The sequence below is a fragment of the Eriocheir sinensis genome, chromosome 20 (assembly GCF_024679095.1).
Source record: "Eriocheir sinensis breed Jianghai 21 chromosome 20, ASM2467909v1, whole genome shotgun sequence".
Lineage (NCBI taxonomy): Eukaryota > Metazoa > Arthropoda > Malacostraca > Decapoda > Varunidae > Eriocheir > Eriocheir sinensis.
In genome coordinates, this window is record NC_066528.1 from 19,295,560 (window position 1) to 19,313,231 (window position 17,672).

General features: G+C 40.1%; 1 protein-coding gene across 1 annotated transcript in view; it reads left to right on the forward strand.

The window, feature by feature from the left end:
- The window catches only part of LOC127001082 (inter-alpha-trypsin inhibitor heavy chain H6-like), a gene marked incomplete at its 5' end in the record, with an annotated part of 204,296 nt that extends 186,900 nt beyond the window's left edge, over positions 1–17,396 (forward strand). The window contains 7 exons of the mRNA XM_050865254.1: positions 889–12,620; positions 12,758–12,969; positions 13,114–14,957; positions 14,999–15,263; positions 15,397–15,707; positions 15,949–15,979; positions 16,250–17,396. Of these exons, the coding sequence (XP_050721211.1) occupies positions 889–924 (36 nt within the window). The remainder of the gene's footprint in view (positions 1–888; positions 12,621–12,757; positions 12,970–13,113; positions 14,958–14,998; positions 15,264–15,396; positions 15,708–15,948; positions 15,980–16,249) is intronic.
- Between the last annotated feature and the right edge of the window lie 276 nt (positions 17,397–17,672).

Genomic DNA, 17,672 nt, shown 5'->3' on the forward strand with positions numbered 1-17,672 from the left:
CCTGTTAATAGTGTTTGCCATCTGTCATCTTATAGATATTTACGGTTAACGGCGCTTGGCTTCTCCCTGGTGCTCTCCTACATACCACCTTTCTTTTTTCTCCCTCTCTGTCCCTATATTTTTCTCCTCATTTCTCTCTTCTTTTCCTTTCCCCTCCCTCCCAGTTTTTCTTTCGGTATTTTGTCTGGTAACTCGGAAATCTCTCTACTTGTGGTCTGTTATCCTTCTTGTGTCTTTTGTGTGATTTTAATGCAGCTTCTTCACTGTTCTCGTTTTTCTTGATTTCCTCTTCTTATGTTTTTTTTTTTTTTGCCTATTTCTTGAACTTCTTTCCTTCTGTTTCTTTCTTCTCCTTTTTCTTTAACTTACTTTCTTTCTCTCGTTTCTTCTTTCTGTTTCTCCTTTTATCCTTTTCTTCAACTTATTTTCTTCTCTCATTTTTTCTTCTCATTTCTGTAACTCATTTTCTTTTTCTTCATTTATTTTATTCTCCAATTTTTCCTTCTCTCATTCTTAGACTCATTTCCTTTTTCCTTTTCTCCAACTTATTTTCTTCTCCAATTTTTCCTTCTCTCATTCCTTAACTCATTTCCTTTTTCCTTTTCTTCATCTTATTTTCTTCTCCAATTTTTCCTTCTCTCATTTCTCAAACTCCTTCCTCATCCTTCTACTTCTTCAACACCTTTCCTTCTCTCTTTTCTTAAATTCTTTCCTTCTCCCACTTCTGAAACTCCTTCCTCTTCCTTCTCCCATTTCTTCAACTCCTTTTCTTCTCTTTTCTTAAATTCTTTTCTTCTCCCACTTCTGAAACTCCTTCCTCTTCCTTCTCCCATTCCCTAAACTCCTTCCTCTTCCTTTCCCCATTCCCTAAACTCCTTCCGTCCTCAGATACGAGCGATGGAGGTCTATACAACAGTCAAGTGACCCTCCATGAGTTTTCGGGGCTCATGATCACACTGCAACCACCAAGACTCACGCCACCGAGTCTCCAGGTAACTCTCCGCGACTCTCAGCCTCCAGGTGGCACATTCGGCCTGGGGTCATCGTGCTGCAGTGCATCAAAACTTCACCGGACAGACATAGCATTTACGTTCACCCGAGGACTGTCTTTCCTATTCCAACCTTACGGAAGATTGGTGTCTAGCAGTAATCATGGAAACAATTTTATGGTGACTCAGGTGAAATTCTAACCCATCGTTTCCGAACTCTTGGTCGCCGGAGTGTCAAAGTGTGAAGATTGTTGGTCCTCGTTCTTTACCGTTTTGAGAGTAGATAGTAGTTGGTATTTGTAGTCATAAGTATATTTGCGATGTGCCAAGGATCACAGTATGAAAACTGCCTTGGTTGTGAAGCTCTTTGGGAACAATTTGTAAGGTAGGCGCTGCAGCGTGGCGACGGACTCTGCCGCGGGACTTGCCGAGCCTGGGGACGGGACCTTGCCGTAGTGGTGATTGGGACAGTGTTTAGGGTCATTTTGAGCTAATGTTTAATATTTCGTCATACTTATCGTGTTATCAAGATTTGCTGGTAATGTGACGTGCTGTGGTTGGCAAAGTGGAAATAATAAGAGATATCGTAGTAAATTATTCAGTATTTCATCAGTGATCACCAGACGCTCTTGGCTCAGGGCAGGACAGGGTGCAGGCTGCCTGGCTTAACATTTTATTTCATCATGTTTTCCTGGAGCTCCAACAGCTGTACTTCAGAGGCCGTCAAGCCTTCAGAGGTCACCGAATCAGTAGAGTCACTGCCTGACTTTTTGCTCCGGATGATTTTTCTCCTGCTGACGTGATGCTTCTTGAAGGTTACTCAGTATCATCAATGACAAGTCACGGCTTGTGTTAGCAATACCTTACAGGAAGACTAGGGATGTTGTTCTCCAAGCACCAAGCTGACCAGCAGTGAGTGTCACGGCTGGCCCCAGTGTGCTGCTGCCCCAGCCCTCACACCCACGGTGCAAGGGATGGGGAGCTGGTCCTAGTGTGCCGCCCCCCACATGGGAGTTGAGGCTTGTTTTCCTGTGTGCCTTTTTTTGCCCTGTGTTGTGTTTGGTCACTGGCATCACAGACAGCCTCTGCCCACAGAAAGGTCTTCATCTGCTTCACAAGCTTCAGGAGAGGCACTCTGTGGGACTAATGTACCAAAAAGAGCCTGTCCATACTTCTTGGCTCAAGCTGAGAAATGTTTGAAATTTATTGTGCTTATATTGATGCCAAAGGTGCCGCCAGCCAGTTTGTGCATTGCACAGACACACAGAATGAATGCCTGAAACCTTGTGATGTGTATAAAGTTTCAGGACCTCACAGTGGGTCCTGGTGACACAGCAGGCAGCAGCCAGTGCTGCCCCAGAGGAGGCAGAGCAGCCTTGACAGCCTTGAAAGCCTTGACCGCCTTGACAGTGGCAGCCACCAGTGGTGCTGGTGGGCCCTGTGGTACTGTTGGGGCAGGGGGCTGTGGTGAAATTTAAGATTATAAATACAAATAAGTGACATTTCCAAAGTGTTCAGAGGCTCTGTGTTAGAGTTGCGTGGTCTTATGAAAGCTAACCAGTGCCTTTGCCAACCATTCCACTTCACATTACACAACAGGCAACGCATGAACCTGCAATACATAATATAATACATTGCTCTGCAGACAAAATCTGGAGATAAAATAAAACTTCAACCTTGAGGGCAAAAGTTAATATTAGGTAACTATTTCAAAATCCTTCAGTGTGTTCTGCACGACAGAAACCCCACCGGCCGTGACGGCTTGGTGCCGCAGCCTGTGGCAGTGTGTTGGGGTGCCGTCACCCAGACAGCAGTGTGCCATGTTGTTGCTGTTCTGGCTCAGTGCATGGAGGAGAAATCTGCTGAGGTTCACTTTTGAAATTATTGGACTGAGGAGATCTTTTAAATGACAGACAACAGCTGTAAAAACATGCACTACCAAGACCCAGTGAGCCGGGCACAGCGTCACACACTCCTGCACTGCGGCCAGGACAGCGTGCAGGCAATATGACACACGATGGTTGTCACTCGTCATGCAGCCGTTCAGTTTGCCTTCGCAGGAATCTCCAAGTACAGTGATGAGGAGGGACAGGAACTTGTGTCGTGTGTGCTTACAAAAATCCGACAATATCGCTGTTTTGTCCATTCCTGGTGAAATGTATCCTACTTTTTAGTACTGATAGGGGAAGGTAGTTTTCAAAGGGTGACTTTTTGTAAAGGGTGACATTTTCATTCTGTATCCTTGATTTTGATAACCTTGTATTGGATAAACGAGCACATTCAAAGCTCCCATTGGCCGCGGGCTGTGTTGGTAGTGTGCTTAGGTTACCTCAGTACTTGTAGACTCCCTTGTTCTTGCGAGGTAACACTTTGTGATCTCAGAGCTGCTTGTTGCATCGCGAGGGACAGCAGACACACTCCTCCTGGACCATTCCTCGGCCCACCTTTAGGAGTCATCTGCCATTCCTCTGTTGTCATCTGCAGCGCTGTCTTCAAAGTTTAGGATACTTATCAAGAAAGCAACAAAGTGTATTTTTTATTACAAGCATGCATTTGAGGACTTTAAAGTTTAAGGACATTTCTAAGGAAGCTTTACTGTTAAAAAGAATAAGTACTTGACGCAGAGAATGGGACGGAACTTGATGCACGGCGAACAGTCAAACTTGTATCAACTACCGATCGCTGTGTCTCGAGGCAGTGTTGCAGAGAGAACCGTGCGTAGGGTTGACAGCAGCCAGGTGCAGAGACGAGCCTCAGGACCGCAGGGCGAGGCACGGTGACTGGCCTGAGGTGTTGTGTAGCCGACAGCCTGCAGTGTGTGTCCAGCGCTTGCCGAGGAATGAGAGAGAAGTGTTGTTCGGGCTTTGAAGGTTTAAAAGTGGACCGGTGGAGGTGGTGACAGTGCTTCAGTGCGGCGAAGATACTGAGGCACAGAATAATTGAGTTTTCACTGTAGCTGCCTTGCCAGTCTCATCATTTAGACTTATATTTCACGTGTCCAGCCCAGTAACTTGCATTTTAGCACACATGTAAAGTTATAAGTCGAAACGTTCTTGCGCGAGACCCCAAAGATTTGCTAGCATGTGCCGTGTTCCAGTTCCGCTACCAGTGTAATAATCAATGATGTTACGTGCCCTGAAATTCAAAGTATGTTGGCGAATACAAATATAAATGATTCTCAAGGGCATGAACAGTACTTCCAGGCAGTCTTAGGCATATTTTACGAGGCTAGAGTTTGTTTCCGAGGAGAATGATATTGAAGGCTTCCATGTTGATTCATCTGTAGAGTTTCTAGATTCTTGACGGTAGGTTCGTAGACTTTAAGTTGTGGTTTGGGGTTTAATACTATATATTCTTGTTTTTGACGTTTATTTACCGTAAGCTTTACTTTATAATCTCTAGTGTTACTACATATATTAATTGAGTTCTACCTTATATTAATTGAGTTCTACCTTATATTAATTGAGTTCTACCTTATATTAATTGAGTTCTACCTTAGATGGACTAAATTAAGTGGGTCAGAAAATTCCTGTTGGCAAATTTTTCTTATATTTGAATGTTCTATAGAGAGGAACAATCATGGTTATGGTCAACACTTACAGAGTTATCGTTTGCAAGTGTTCATGTCATCCCAATCGCTTTAATCTATTAGCATTTACTGAAAGCAGGCAAAGGAAAAAGTCTCGCTCAAACTGGTATTCATTTTGAGATCATCCATGCAGTTTGAGTTCTGGGAAAAATTATACTTTGGTGAAATGGATAAATGATGAGCCTTGTTGCGTGTGATTCTATAAAGTCCATCAAGCAGGGACCATGTTTCTTAATGGTCCGTCGAAGCGAGAAAAAGGAGAAAAAAATCATCACTCTTGCAAACCATTTCATATGTATCAATGTATTTGTGATCAGTTTATGTATCATCTGTTTTGTGGGTCTTTATCATGGCACAAATTTGGCCCGTCGCTGGTACACGGTAAAGCCACAAATTTGGCCCGTCGCTGGTACACGGTAAAGCCACAAATTTGGCCCGTCGCTGGTACACGGTAAAGCCACAAATTTGGCCCGTCGCTGGTACACGGTAAAGCCACAAATTTGGCTCGTCGTTGGTACACGGTAAAGCCACAAATTTGGACCATCGCTGGTACATGGTAAAGCCACAAATTTGGCCCGTCACTGCTAATGGGTTAAATCTACATTGGACTTTCGTTAAATGCTTCGGAAAATTCTGATAACTTATGCTTCCATCTAAGGAGAACTTCAGCTTATCATTATTATTATTATTACTATTATTATTATTATTATTTGTATTATTTCAATTATCACTACTACTACTACTACTCTTATAGTTATTACGTTTATTGTTTCGTGTGCGTGTGTTAGTGCGTGCGTGTGTGTGCGGCGTGAACAATTGCCCTTCCCGAGATCAAAGGTTCAACTTGTCGGGGCGATTGTCAATACCTGTGCTTTACTTATAGGGAATAATCACGACTTTGCATGGCTGAAAATGTGAAGTTGTTCGTTCTCCTTTAACAATAAGCTTTTTTTAATCATTGGTAAGGTTACTGGTGTCTCCTATATTTTCTTAATCATCAATGTGAACACCAGTAGCTTTATACGGAGCAGTTTGTGTGAGTTTTTTGAGGCGTCACGAGGAAATATGTAGGTAGCGTGCGTTCTTGTGTTGAAGTTGACCTCGTGTACCCAACGGTGACCATCTTCCAAGGCGGCGATGCACTCGATAAGAAAGAATTTGATCCCTTTAGAAAGTAGCATCCAAGTAGAGTTCAGTCTCTTTAACCTGACCTTCAAACCCTTAAAATACCGAGGTTCATATTCTTAAATGCTTCCGGCTCTCACAATAAATATTTTCAAAGGTCATAAAGGAGATTAGTTGGGTTCTCATTGCTGTTTTTCCACATTCATAGTGCAGAAGTCTTGTTAAACTATCACTAGGCTTTTAAAACTACCCATGGAAATATCAACCCAACAACCTCTATGAAACCCTTGTCAAACTATCACAAGGCTCATAAAACTACCCATGGAAATACCAACACCACAACCTCTATGGAAGCCTTTTCAAACTATCACTAGGCTCATAAAACTCCCCATGGAAATATTAACCCAACAACCTCTTTGGAAGCCTTGTCAAACTATCATTGGGCTCCTAAAACTGCCCATGGAAATATCAACCCAACAACCTCTATGGAACAACAATCTCTATGAAAGCCTTGTCAAATTATCACAAGGCTCATCAAACTACCCTTGGAAATATCAACCCAAAACAACCTCTATGAAAGCCTTGTCAAACTATCATTAGGCTCATAAAACTACCCATGGAAATACTAACACACCAACCTCTATGAAAGCCTTGTCAAACTATCATTAGGCTCATAAAACTACCCATGGAAATACCCACAACAACCTCTATGAAAGCCTTGCCAGACTATCACTAGGCTCATAAAACTACCCATGGCAATACCCAAAACAACCTTGACAAAAGCCTTACCAAATTTGAGTGTACATGTAAGCCTGGAAATGCTTGAGAATAGGGACCTCTTTAGATGTTTCCTTGAGTATATACGGTGAACTATGCGCTGCCATGTGGAGTACGAGGAACACACTGAGTCCTTGTCAAGCAGCGAGGTTTGGGGTCGGGTCAATGTGCCGGCCTGCCTAACCTACCTAGCTGCATGGGTCCTCTGGTCGGCGCTTGTACGACTCTCGGATTTCGTGGACGCCAAACACTATGACTTTAGAGATAATAAAAATGTTGATTGTGAATTCCAATGCAACACGTGTTTTAGTATTGTGCCTCTTTTGAAACCGTGGGTGATTCTGCCGATTTTTGTGTAGGTTAGGTTATCGGATAGTTGAGGTCACTGGTTTTTGGTTAGGGTGGGTGAGGTAACGCCCCCCCTGGTGTATGGCAACGTTGATTGATTTTGGTTCGGGATTGTTGTAGGTTAGGCTATACAATATTTTAGTTTACTTTATATTCCGTTTTTTTTTGGTCAGGGTGGGTGAGGTAACGCTCCCTCTGGTGTATGCCCCTTTTGATTGATTGGTTTTGGTTTGAGGTTGTTGTTTGGTAGTTACTAGAGACACATTGAACATTGGAAGTAGTGGACTCGATCAACACACAACGTTTAATATCAAAATACGTAGAATGACCAGCGGGCTTTTCTTTCACATTTGTAACCATCTTTTATGCCCTTGAACTGACTCCTCTGCTGTCTGAAGTGGGTCGAAACTTTCCTTTACTCATACCAACTTTTTCACCCGTCAATCTGAGTTACAAGTTTGTTATACGCAAGGCTCACTACGGCCCAGAACTAACTCAACCTTACGACAAAAAGAACGTAGTGGTATTTTATAAGAACTGGTCATTTTGAAGTAGGCAGTCGATTTGAGTTACATGTTTGTTATAAGAAAGACTCACTATGGCCCAGAACTAACTCAACCTTACGACATAAAAGAACGTAGTGGTATTTTATAAGAACTGGTCATTTTGAAGTAGGCAGTTGATTTGAGTTACATGTTTGTTATACGCAAGACGCACGACGGCCCAGAACTAACTCAACCTTACGACATAAAAGGACATAGTAGGATTTTATAAGAACTGGTCATTTTGAAGTAGGAAGTCGATTTGAGTTACATGTTTGTTATAAGAAAGACTCACTACGGCCAAGAACTAACTCAACCTTACGACAAAAAGAACGTAGTGGTATTTTATAAGAACTGGTCATTTTGAAGTAGGCAGTCGATTTGAGTTACATGTTTGTTATAAGAAAGACTCACTACGGCCCAAGCAGAAAACTTAACCTTACGACAAAAAGAACGTAGTGGTATTTTATAAGAACTGGTCATTTTGAAGTAGGAAGCTGATAGGTTCCGTTAATACTCATATAACTTTTTCAGAGGTCAATTTGAGTTACATGCTTGTTATAAGAAAGACTCACTAAGGCCTAAACATTAAACTCAACCTTACAACATAAAAGAACATAGTAGCATTTTTAAGAACTGGTCATTTTGAAGTAGGAAATTGGTATATTCCATGAACACTCATACAGCTTTTTCAGAGGTCGATTTGAGTTACATGTTTGTTATAAGAAAGACTCACTATGGCCTAAACATTAAACTCAACCTTACAACATAAAAGAACATAGTAGCATTTTTAAGAACTGGTCATTTTGAAGTAGGAAGTTGGTATATTCCGTTAACACTCATACAGCTTTTTCAGAGGTCGATTTGAGTTACATGTTCATTACACGCAAGACTCACTACGGCCCAGAACTAACTCAACCTTACGACAAAAAGAGCGTAGTAGTATTTTATAAGAACTGGTCATCATACCCTCGGAAAAATGTAGAAAGTGGCAAGGTGCTGGTCAATGAAGTATGTTATCGTCCCCATGCGAAAAACAGCCATTGAAAAGAAGCTGCATATGTGGGTATGTCTGTTATATGAAATGGTTGCTCTGTTCTGATTGATTATAAGAAGAATTTGTATGTATGAAGTTACGCAGGATTTGACGTAGTTTAAATAAAGGTCAGGGAATGCAGGAAAAAAGTTACGATAAGCTAGAAAATATATGGAAAGTTACCTAGATTTTTTAATTGTCAAATGCAGGAGTTAAGAAATACAAGGATGGTATTATATAATTCCTCATACTGAACTTGTTAACATTTAATTCCTAAGCTAAAGATACTCATGTACTCTTAAGATATTACTAGGGAAAACAAGCATGTCCAAAAGATTACGTAAAGAAAGAATTTGCATATGTGAATCTTCAGTTGTAAACATCACGTTCGGAAACTTTCATGTAAACGAAATTCCAGAGGTTAACGGCAACACCACTCTCGTTTATCTCATATATTTCGTTCCTCATCTGTCTCGAAAATAAATAACAGTTCCTTTGGTAGATATGCAAACCACTGTGAAAGGTTTCGGTACGTATCGTTTCTCAAGATTCAGACGCTACGGGAAAACACATTACAATATTTTCTTCCGAGAGCTCCAGGTTGAAAGGTGATGGAAGTGAACTGTGTGTCATAAACTGAGGTGAACTGTGTGTTATAAGTAAGAGTGTTAAGTGTCGTATGTGCGAGTGTAAAGTGGCAGGCTGATCAGAAGAGAATAAGTGATATTTTCCCATAGAGAGCTACTGTATTGTAAATCTATGTCATCTATGTAGCTACTGTATTCTAAATTGTAGCCTTTCTTCCTCACGTCTTGAAGAGTAAGCTGGAAAGTCATGCAGTGGAGAGCTTCTTGAGAGAGTAAATCTTCGCTGGACTTAATATAGCGCGGCGACTATGCCTGATGAACGAGCCTCCCATAACCCACTTAGCCAGGGGGGACCTCTTTGGCCGACTCGGTAGGGAGTGGCTCTCTCGTCACGCTGGTCACGGGTTCAATCCCAGGCAGCCGGCGAATACCCTCTCCTGGTCTTGATTCATTTCTCGTGTGTTTCGATACGCGCAGAGGACGTGTTAGAAAATAGATACCCCCCTAGCTAAGTGGGTTATGGGAGGCTCGTTCATCAGGCATAGTCACTACACTACATTAACACAAGTAGATTTGACATTATAAAACCATTTCCTGGACTTGATCTTGATGCTGCAGAGCGTGTAAATGGCACTCTGCTTCCTGGGGGCTGTGCATAGTAGAGGTCGTCACTCACTTTTGTTGGCCATGTTATATTTCCAGAACTCAGTCTTTTCTGTTGTGTGTGTGTTGTGGTTATCTCTTCAACGTGCAAGACTGTATTTAACCGTGTATGGATCGGCAGTGCGGTCTAGCTGGAGGCATTTCTTGATGGAGTCGTATGTCTTGCGATTAGGTATATATTGAAGGTGTGTGTGTGTGTGTGTGTGTGTGTGTTTCTTTTTTTGCATCTGTCTCTCTTTTTTATATACAACGAAGGAGACAGCTCAAGGACACAAAAAAAGGAAACAATAATAAAAAAAGCCCGCTACTCGCTGCTCAAAAAGAATCCAAAGAGGTGGACGAAAGAGAGGTCGGTTGTTATGCAAATTGACCTCTCTTTCGGCCGCTCATTTCTTTTGTCTTTGTGGGAACGGCGATTAGCGGGCTTTTTTTTTTGTTGCCCTTGAGCGGTTTCTTTAGCTGTAAAACAAAATTGTTATCTCGGCTCCGTTTTCCGTTTGTTGTGTTGGTCCTGCAGTTTTATAATTGTATTTTGTATTAGCGGTGCGGTTATTTACCATCAAAATATCTCAAGAAAGTGCGTTGGGGTCCAAAGTAAAATACGTCATCACGAATTTGAATTAACATCGTCTATCACGGCCTGGACGAGTTGGCTTCCTGGGCAAAGTGAACTGTGGTCATCAGATTTTTTATTTTATTTATTTATTTATTCATTTTACATCAGAGGACACGGCTCAAGGGCAATAAAAAGAGTACACAAAAAAAAATGCCTGCAACTCGCCACTCTTAGAATGTCGCGCTGGCCCTGTGCCTCGGGGTAATGGGCTCGTACCCACTAGAGGCTCAAGAACCATTGTGACATAGGAGTACTGAGGTCACACAGCTAAACCGAATGACCCCAACCTTATTAACTGGTCGCTGCCTGATTGGTCAAGCTGGAGAACTGACCTTTGCATACTGAAACTGAATGGAAATAAGAAACCATTACCCCATTTTGATTAATTATAAGAATTGGTTGTACTGTTCAGCGTATGTAATCGTAATGATCGAAACTATGGAGCACTGACCTATCCACACAGCAGCGGTGAAAATGTGAAACCGTTACTCTGTTTTAATCGACTATAAGAAGAATTTGTATGTGTGAAGTTACGCAGGATTTGACGTAGTTTAAATGAAAGTCAGGGAATGCAGAAAAAAAAGTTACGATAAGATAAAAATACATGAAAGTTATCTAGATTTTTTTTTATCAAAGGCGGTTGTTTAGAAATATAAAGACGTTCTTTTTTCAACATCACCTCCTGTACTTAGACCCATTCACAGTGTGGGTGACGGCCGCTAGTCTGCTCGCCCCTCCAGGCTCTGCTGCACACATGACTTGACAGTCCTTCACCTCACTCTGTTGATTAGCCATGTGCCTTCTTTTGGGAGCTTCAACGATGACCCAAAGGAAACATTTGATCCACCAGCCGAGAGCTCTTCCAGTTAACTTGCCTGTCGTTGGTTGTGGCAGCTCATGTATAGCGTGTCAGGACGATGTTAACGATGGAGTTTTAATTTGTTGTTCCGAGATGCAGTTTTTCCTCCCTCACTGTACTAGAATCATATTTGCTGCCTACTGTTTGAGAGACTTCCTGTGTGATTATTGTGTGTGGTGAACTTGAGTATGGTGTCAGTGCAAGGGTTGTGAGTCCAAAATAGAAGATGCAAATATTTTTTCCCCTCATTGTGCGGTTCTAAAAAGTCATATTTGATGTTTACGGAATTTAAAGACAACTTGGTGATGAAATTTCAGTACTTGTTAATAGGAGATACAAAGGTTTTTCTATCCTTGCTGTTCTCTAAAAAGTCATATTTGATGTTTACGGAATTTAAAGACAACTTAGTGATAAAATTTCAGTCGTTAATAGGAGATACAAAGGTTTTTCTATCCTTGCTGTTCTCTAAGAAGCCATATTTGATGTCTACAGAATTTAAAGACAACTTAGTGATAAAATTTCAGTACTTGTTAATAGGAGATACAAAGGGTTTTTCTATCCTTGCTGTTCTCTAAGAAGCCATATTTGATGTCTACAGAATTGAAAGACAACTTGGTGATAAAATTTCAACATTTGTTAATAGGAGATACAAAGGGTTCTCTATCCTTGCTGTTCTAAAAAGCCATATTTGATGTTTACGGAATTTAAAGACAACTTAGTGATAAAATTTCAGTACTTGTTAATAGGAGATACAAAGGGTTTTCTATCCTTGCCGTATTTTAAAAAGCCATATTTGATGTTTACAATTTTAAAAACCAAATATAGGAATAAATTTTCAACACCTGTTATTATGAGGTACAAAGTAATTCTCTCTCTCTCTCTCTTTGTATTCTAAAAGTTATATTTGACGTTTACGGAATTTAACGACAACTTAGCGATAAAATTTAAACTTGTTATGAGGTACAAAGCAATTTTTTCCCCCTCACTGTATTTTAAAAGTCATATTCGATGTTTACAGAATTCTACGACAATTATAAGTGATCAAATTTCAACTTTTATCAATAGCAGAGGCAGACTTAACTCTGTTCTTACTGCTCGAAAAGTCATATTAATGTTAACAAATTTTAAAAAGTACGTAATTTTTTATAACATTCCGACACTTGTTATTAGAAGATACAGTGTTACTTTCTCCCTTACTATACCGAGTCATATTTCAGTTGAAGTTTACTATTTTAGAGACTAGACAGCCATGTGGTGTGTGTGTCTGTCTGTGTGTGTGTGTGTGTGTGTGTGTGTGTGTGTGTGTGTGTGTGTGTGTGTGTGAGAGGTTGAATCACAGGAGACGGACAGTTGCCGGAATTGTTCTTCATCGATGCTGTAAAATAATTTCTCTTTGTTATGTTTATGCTGAAAAATATCTGCTATTGTGAAGTGCTTGCCAGACGAGAGTGTAACATTCACGCCACATCGGGATATAGTGCTTGAAAAGGTGTTCATTATCAAGCAGTATACAGTACATATATATTTTTTGGTTAGGTATAAAGTTTAAAAACATCCGCTAATGTGAACTACTTGCCGGAAGAGAGTGTAACATTCACGCCACATCGGGATATAGTGCTTGAAAAGGTGTTTATTATCAAGCAGTATACAGTACATATATATTTTTTTGTTTCGGTTAAAAGCTGAAAAATTTCTGCTAATGTGAACTACTTGCCGTAAGAGAAGTAAAACAGTCACGCCACATCCTGCTAGTGTTAGGAAAGGCGTTCACTATCAAGCAATATGCAGTAGGTATATATATTTTTTTGTACTTGACTTGGATACACTGTTTGAAGTTTGTAACAAAAAGACAAACCTCTCATAACATATCCATGGTCTGGTTGTTTTCTTAGAATAATCCAATGACCATGTAGCACAACATACTCTAGTCTCTATAGTATTAGAGATGAAAATGACTCATATACTGCGTCATGGTACTGAAGAGGTTAATGGCCAGTTGTTTAGGACTTACCCCAGAAGGTCAGTACAAAGCGTCTACTTAAACATAACTCCCACGTTCATAGAATCCAAGCAATGAGGCGCCACGGAAATGAAGATAAAGATACTGATAGAAAACTGCGAGTCCGAGTATCGAGTCAACTATATATTGCGACGTTGTTAATGTTAAATGCAGTGGGCATGATCAAGCCTTGTATAATTTTGTATACATTGAGATTTCACCAACTTGAAGGTACCTAGTTACTTGTTAGCGAGTCTCCTTCCACGACACTCTGAACCTTAATCGTAGACCCTCTCGTAGTGGATATAATATTACCGCTGGCCGCTCTCCGTCGGTCCCTTGTTGCAGAGCGTTCAAGACCTGATGTAAAAATGAAGTTAACTGTTGCATCATACCATAGGATTGTAAAGTCTATTGTTTCTAAGTAGTAGGTACATTGGCAGGGCCTCGGGCAGTATATATATAAAGTGTGTGTGATATATCTTGAAGAATGGACGAGTGATTTGCGACTCCTACACCCAAGTAGCTAGTGATGTATGTAGTAACATTGTTCATCCAGAATTCTTAAAACGAATTCCTCATCAGTCATGGCTACAAGCTGTGATTACTCTAGGGTGTGCGTGGGCGGTGCGCTGTACGCTGCGAGTGTTAGCTGCAAGCAAACAAAATATTTTTCCTGAAGGTAGTTGTGTGTTTTGAGGCGTGAATCTCCATACTTGTTCACCACTCCTAGGACCTTAAGAAAGCTGTCTATTGTGAAGAAGTACAGTCCTTTGCATGCTTTCCTACTGCTTCCTCTTTTCTGCTAGACCAGTAGACGAGTAGACAACCATACGTCTGGGGTGGAAGGGGCCGGTGCTGATCACTATGAAGTCTCCACGTTTTGTAGGTAGTGTTGTAGACGGACGCGTGGGTGGAATTTACCTCTTTTGAAACCTTGGTATTCTTTGATATTCAGGGATGAAGCTTTACCTCCTTGGTCAGTATTTGTTGATGAAGGAAAGAGTGTTTTATTTCACTGATATGTCAATGATTTTATGTGAAGAGTAAAGGGTCTATTACACTGGGCAAATTTTCCGTGATCTTCAGTCAAACCACGATTTCCGTTAACATGGTTCTCATTTGTTTCTTGTTATTGCTGATGATGATGATGGTGAGTAATACCGTCATCCTTCAGTGATATCTATCGTACCTTTGGAGGATCGTGGACGCGTCAGAAAACCATGGAAATATGAGAACCACGCCAACGGAAATCGTGGGTTGACTGAAGATCCACGGAAAATTTGCCCAGTGTAACAGCCCTTTAAGTCGTTCTCAAATCAATGAACTTATTTTCTGCTAGTTTGTTAGTGAGTGTTGAAGGCAAAAAACACCTCATTGACACATCCTGCACAGTAGAGAGTAGATTCGCTGCTTACAAAGGTGCAGTAAAGAATATTATGAGGTGGTTCGCTGATGTTGGAGGGACTGAGAGAAGAGAAATAGAAAATAAACGTCATTACTGAAACTGCCTGCAAGAACATATGAGGGAAGGGAAATTAGTTAGCTAGATAAGGCAGATGATGACCAGCTGCCCTACATGTGTTAAATTAGGGATGAGGAGGGATGAGTGGATAAGGGGGGTTATTGAGACTTTAATTAACTAAGAAACAGATTTATGGCCCTTCGATCCATGAGGCAACAAGTTCATAGGACTCATACATTATAAATAATTCAGCTTCAATCCAAGGAACAGCTTTTAGAAATTTTGATACTCTAGGAGGCAGGTATATTGGGCTTTAATCCAACAGAAAAAGGTTAACGAGAATCTATTTAATCAAGGAACAGGTTTTCAAGACGTAATCCAAATTTCTAAGACTAAGGAACAGGTTTTCAAGACTAATCCAAATTTCTAAGACTAAGGAACAGGTTTTAGAGACTTTGCAATTCTAGAAAACAGGTTCATTGTGCTTTAATCCAATAGAAAAAGGTTAACGAGAATTTATTTAATCAAGGAACAGGTTTTCAAGACGTAATCCAAATTTATAAGACTAAGGAACAGGTTTTAGAGACTTTGATACCCTAGGAGTCAGGTATATTGGGCCTTAATCCTATTGAAAAAGGTTAACGAGAATCTATTTAATCAAGGAACAGGTTTTCAAGATGTAATCCAAATTTCTAAGACTAAGGAACAGGTTTTAGAGACTTTGATACCCTAGGAGGCAGGTTCATTGTGCTTTAATCCGACAGAAAAAGGTTAATGAGAATCTATTTAATCAAGGAACAGGTTTTTTAAGATGTCAATCGAAATTTCTAAGACTAAGGAACAGGTTTTAGAGACTTTGCAACTCTAGAAAACAGATTTATTGGGCTTTAATCCAATAGAAAAAGGTTAACGAGAATCTATTTAATCAAGGAACAGGTTTTCAAGACGTAATCCAAATTTATAAGACCAAGGAACAGGTTTTAGAGACTTTGATACTTTAGGAAACAGATTTATTGGGCTTTAATCCTATTGAAAAAGGTTAACGAGAATCTATTTAATCAAGGAACAGGTTTTTCAAGACGTCAACTCAAATTTCTAAGACTAAGGAACAGGTTTTATTGATTGGGCTTTAATCCGACAGAAAAAGTTTAACGAGAATCTGTTTAGTCAAGGAACAGGTTTTTTAAGATGTCAATTGAAATTTCTAAGACTAAGGAACAGGTTTTAGAGACTTGCAACTCTAGAAAACAGATTTATTGTGCTTTAATCCAATAGAAAAAGGTTAATGAGAATCTATTTAGTCAAGGAACAGGTTTTCAAGACATAATCCAAATTTATAAGACTAAGGAACAGGTTTTAGAGACTTTGATACCCTAGGAGTCAGGTATATTGGGCTTTAATCCAACAGAAAAAGGTTAGCGAGAATCTATTTAATCAAGGAAGAGGTTTTTTAAGATGTCAACCCAAATTTCTAAGACTAAGGAACGGGGTTTAGAGACTTTGCAACTCTAGAAAACAGGTTCATTGTGCTTTAATCCAATAGAAAAAGGTTAACAAGAATCTATTTAATCAAGGAACAGGTTTTTTAAGACGTCAACTCAAATTTCTAAGACTAAGGAACGGGTTTTAGAGACTTTGCAATTCTAGAAAACAGATTCATTGTGCTTTAATCCAATAGAAAAAGGTTAACGAGAATCTATTTAATCAAGGAACAGGTTTTCAAGACTTAATCCACTGAGAAACAGATTTATAAGCAAATTCTAAAGAGTAATTAGTGATACAATTCCAACACTTGTTATTAGCAGATACAAAGTTAATTTCTCCTTTACTATACCGAGTCATATTCCAGTTGAGGTTTGCAAATTCTAAAGACTAATTATGAACAGGTTAAAAGGAGTTTGAAGTGTAGAATCGAGTGGGCGTTGGTCCTGTTGTGTACTGTCCATGAGGTGTATTGGTGGGCTGGGCGGCTTAACATAGTCTAACCTCAAGGTGGATTTATAGATAGTAGACGACAGCCTGGCCGGAGAAGAAAAGAGTCAGTCAGGAAGGATACGGAAGCTTAACAAACTCGGCTATCAACACTCATTAGAATTTCAGTGTCTTCGTTTTGTTTAATCGTCCATTTTTCAGTCTTTCTAGAATTTCAGTGTGTTTGTGTTAGGATTGTTTGCCGATGTTTCAGTTTTTCTAGAATTTCAGTGTGTTTGTGTTAGGATTGTTTGCTGATGTCTCAGTTTTTCTAGAATTTCAGTGTGTTTGTGTTAGGATTGTTTGCCGATGTCTCAGTTTTTCTAGAATTTCAGTGTGTTTGTGTTAGGATTGTTTGCTGATGTCTCAGTTTTTCTAAAATTTCAGTGTGTTTGTGTTAGGATTGTTTGCCGACGTTTCAGTTTTTCCCGTGTTCTTTGTTCTTCGTGTTTTCCTCTTTCCCGCAGTCACACGTTCTGCTCCCGTTTGCCCGAGGTGCATAAGGTGTATTCTGACATTGCAGGTAATTTATCGTATAAGTAGTACAAGAGCTAGTGGAGATACTGTTTAATTTTCAACGGAGAAATTTTATAATATCCTTGTTGACGACCTACCGATAGTGTGTGAGTGTGTGTGTATGTGTGTGTGAGTGACCTGGATACACTATATAGTTGTTGCCACTACTACTACTACTACTACTACTACTACGACTACTACTACTTCATGAGGGGAAGTGTTAATGACTGAGGTTTTGCTGCTGCTACTTCAAATGTTTATAATAGTACTCTTGGTGTTGTACATTGTTTTCAATAAAGAAATCTAGTTGTCAATGTTTGTGTGCCTTCAAGATCGAGAAACGCCAACACTTGAGAGTCAATTAGAGTTCTGAAGGGAGGGATACCTATAGGAAGTTATTTATGTAGCTACAAATCAATCTGTGAGTTGCGTGAAAAGACAAGAAATCTAGTTGTCAATGTTTGTGTGCCTTCAAGATCGAGAAATGCCATCACTTGAGGGTTGATTGAATTACTGAAGGGAGGGCTTATAGGATGTTATTTACGTAGCTACAAATCAATCTCTGAGTTGCGTGAAAAGAGAAGAAATAT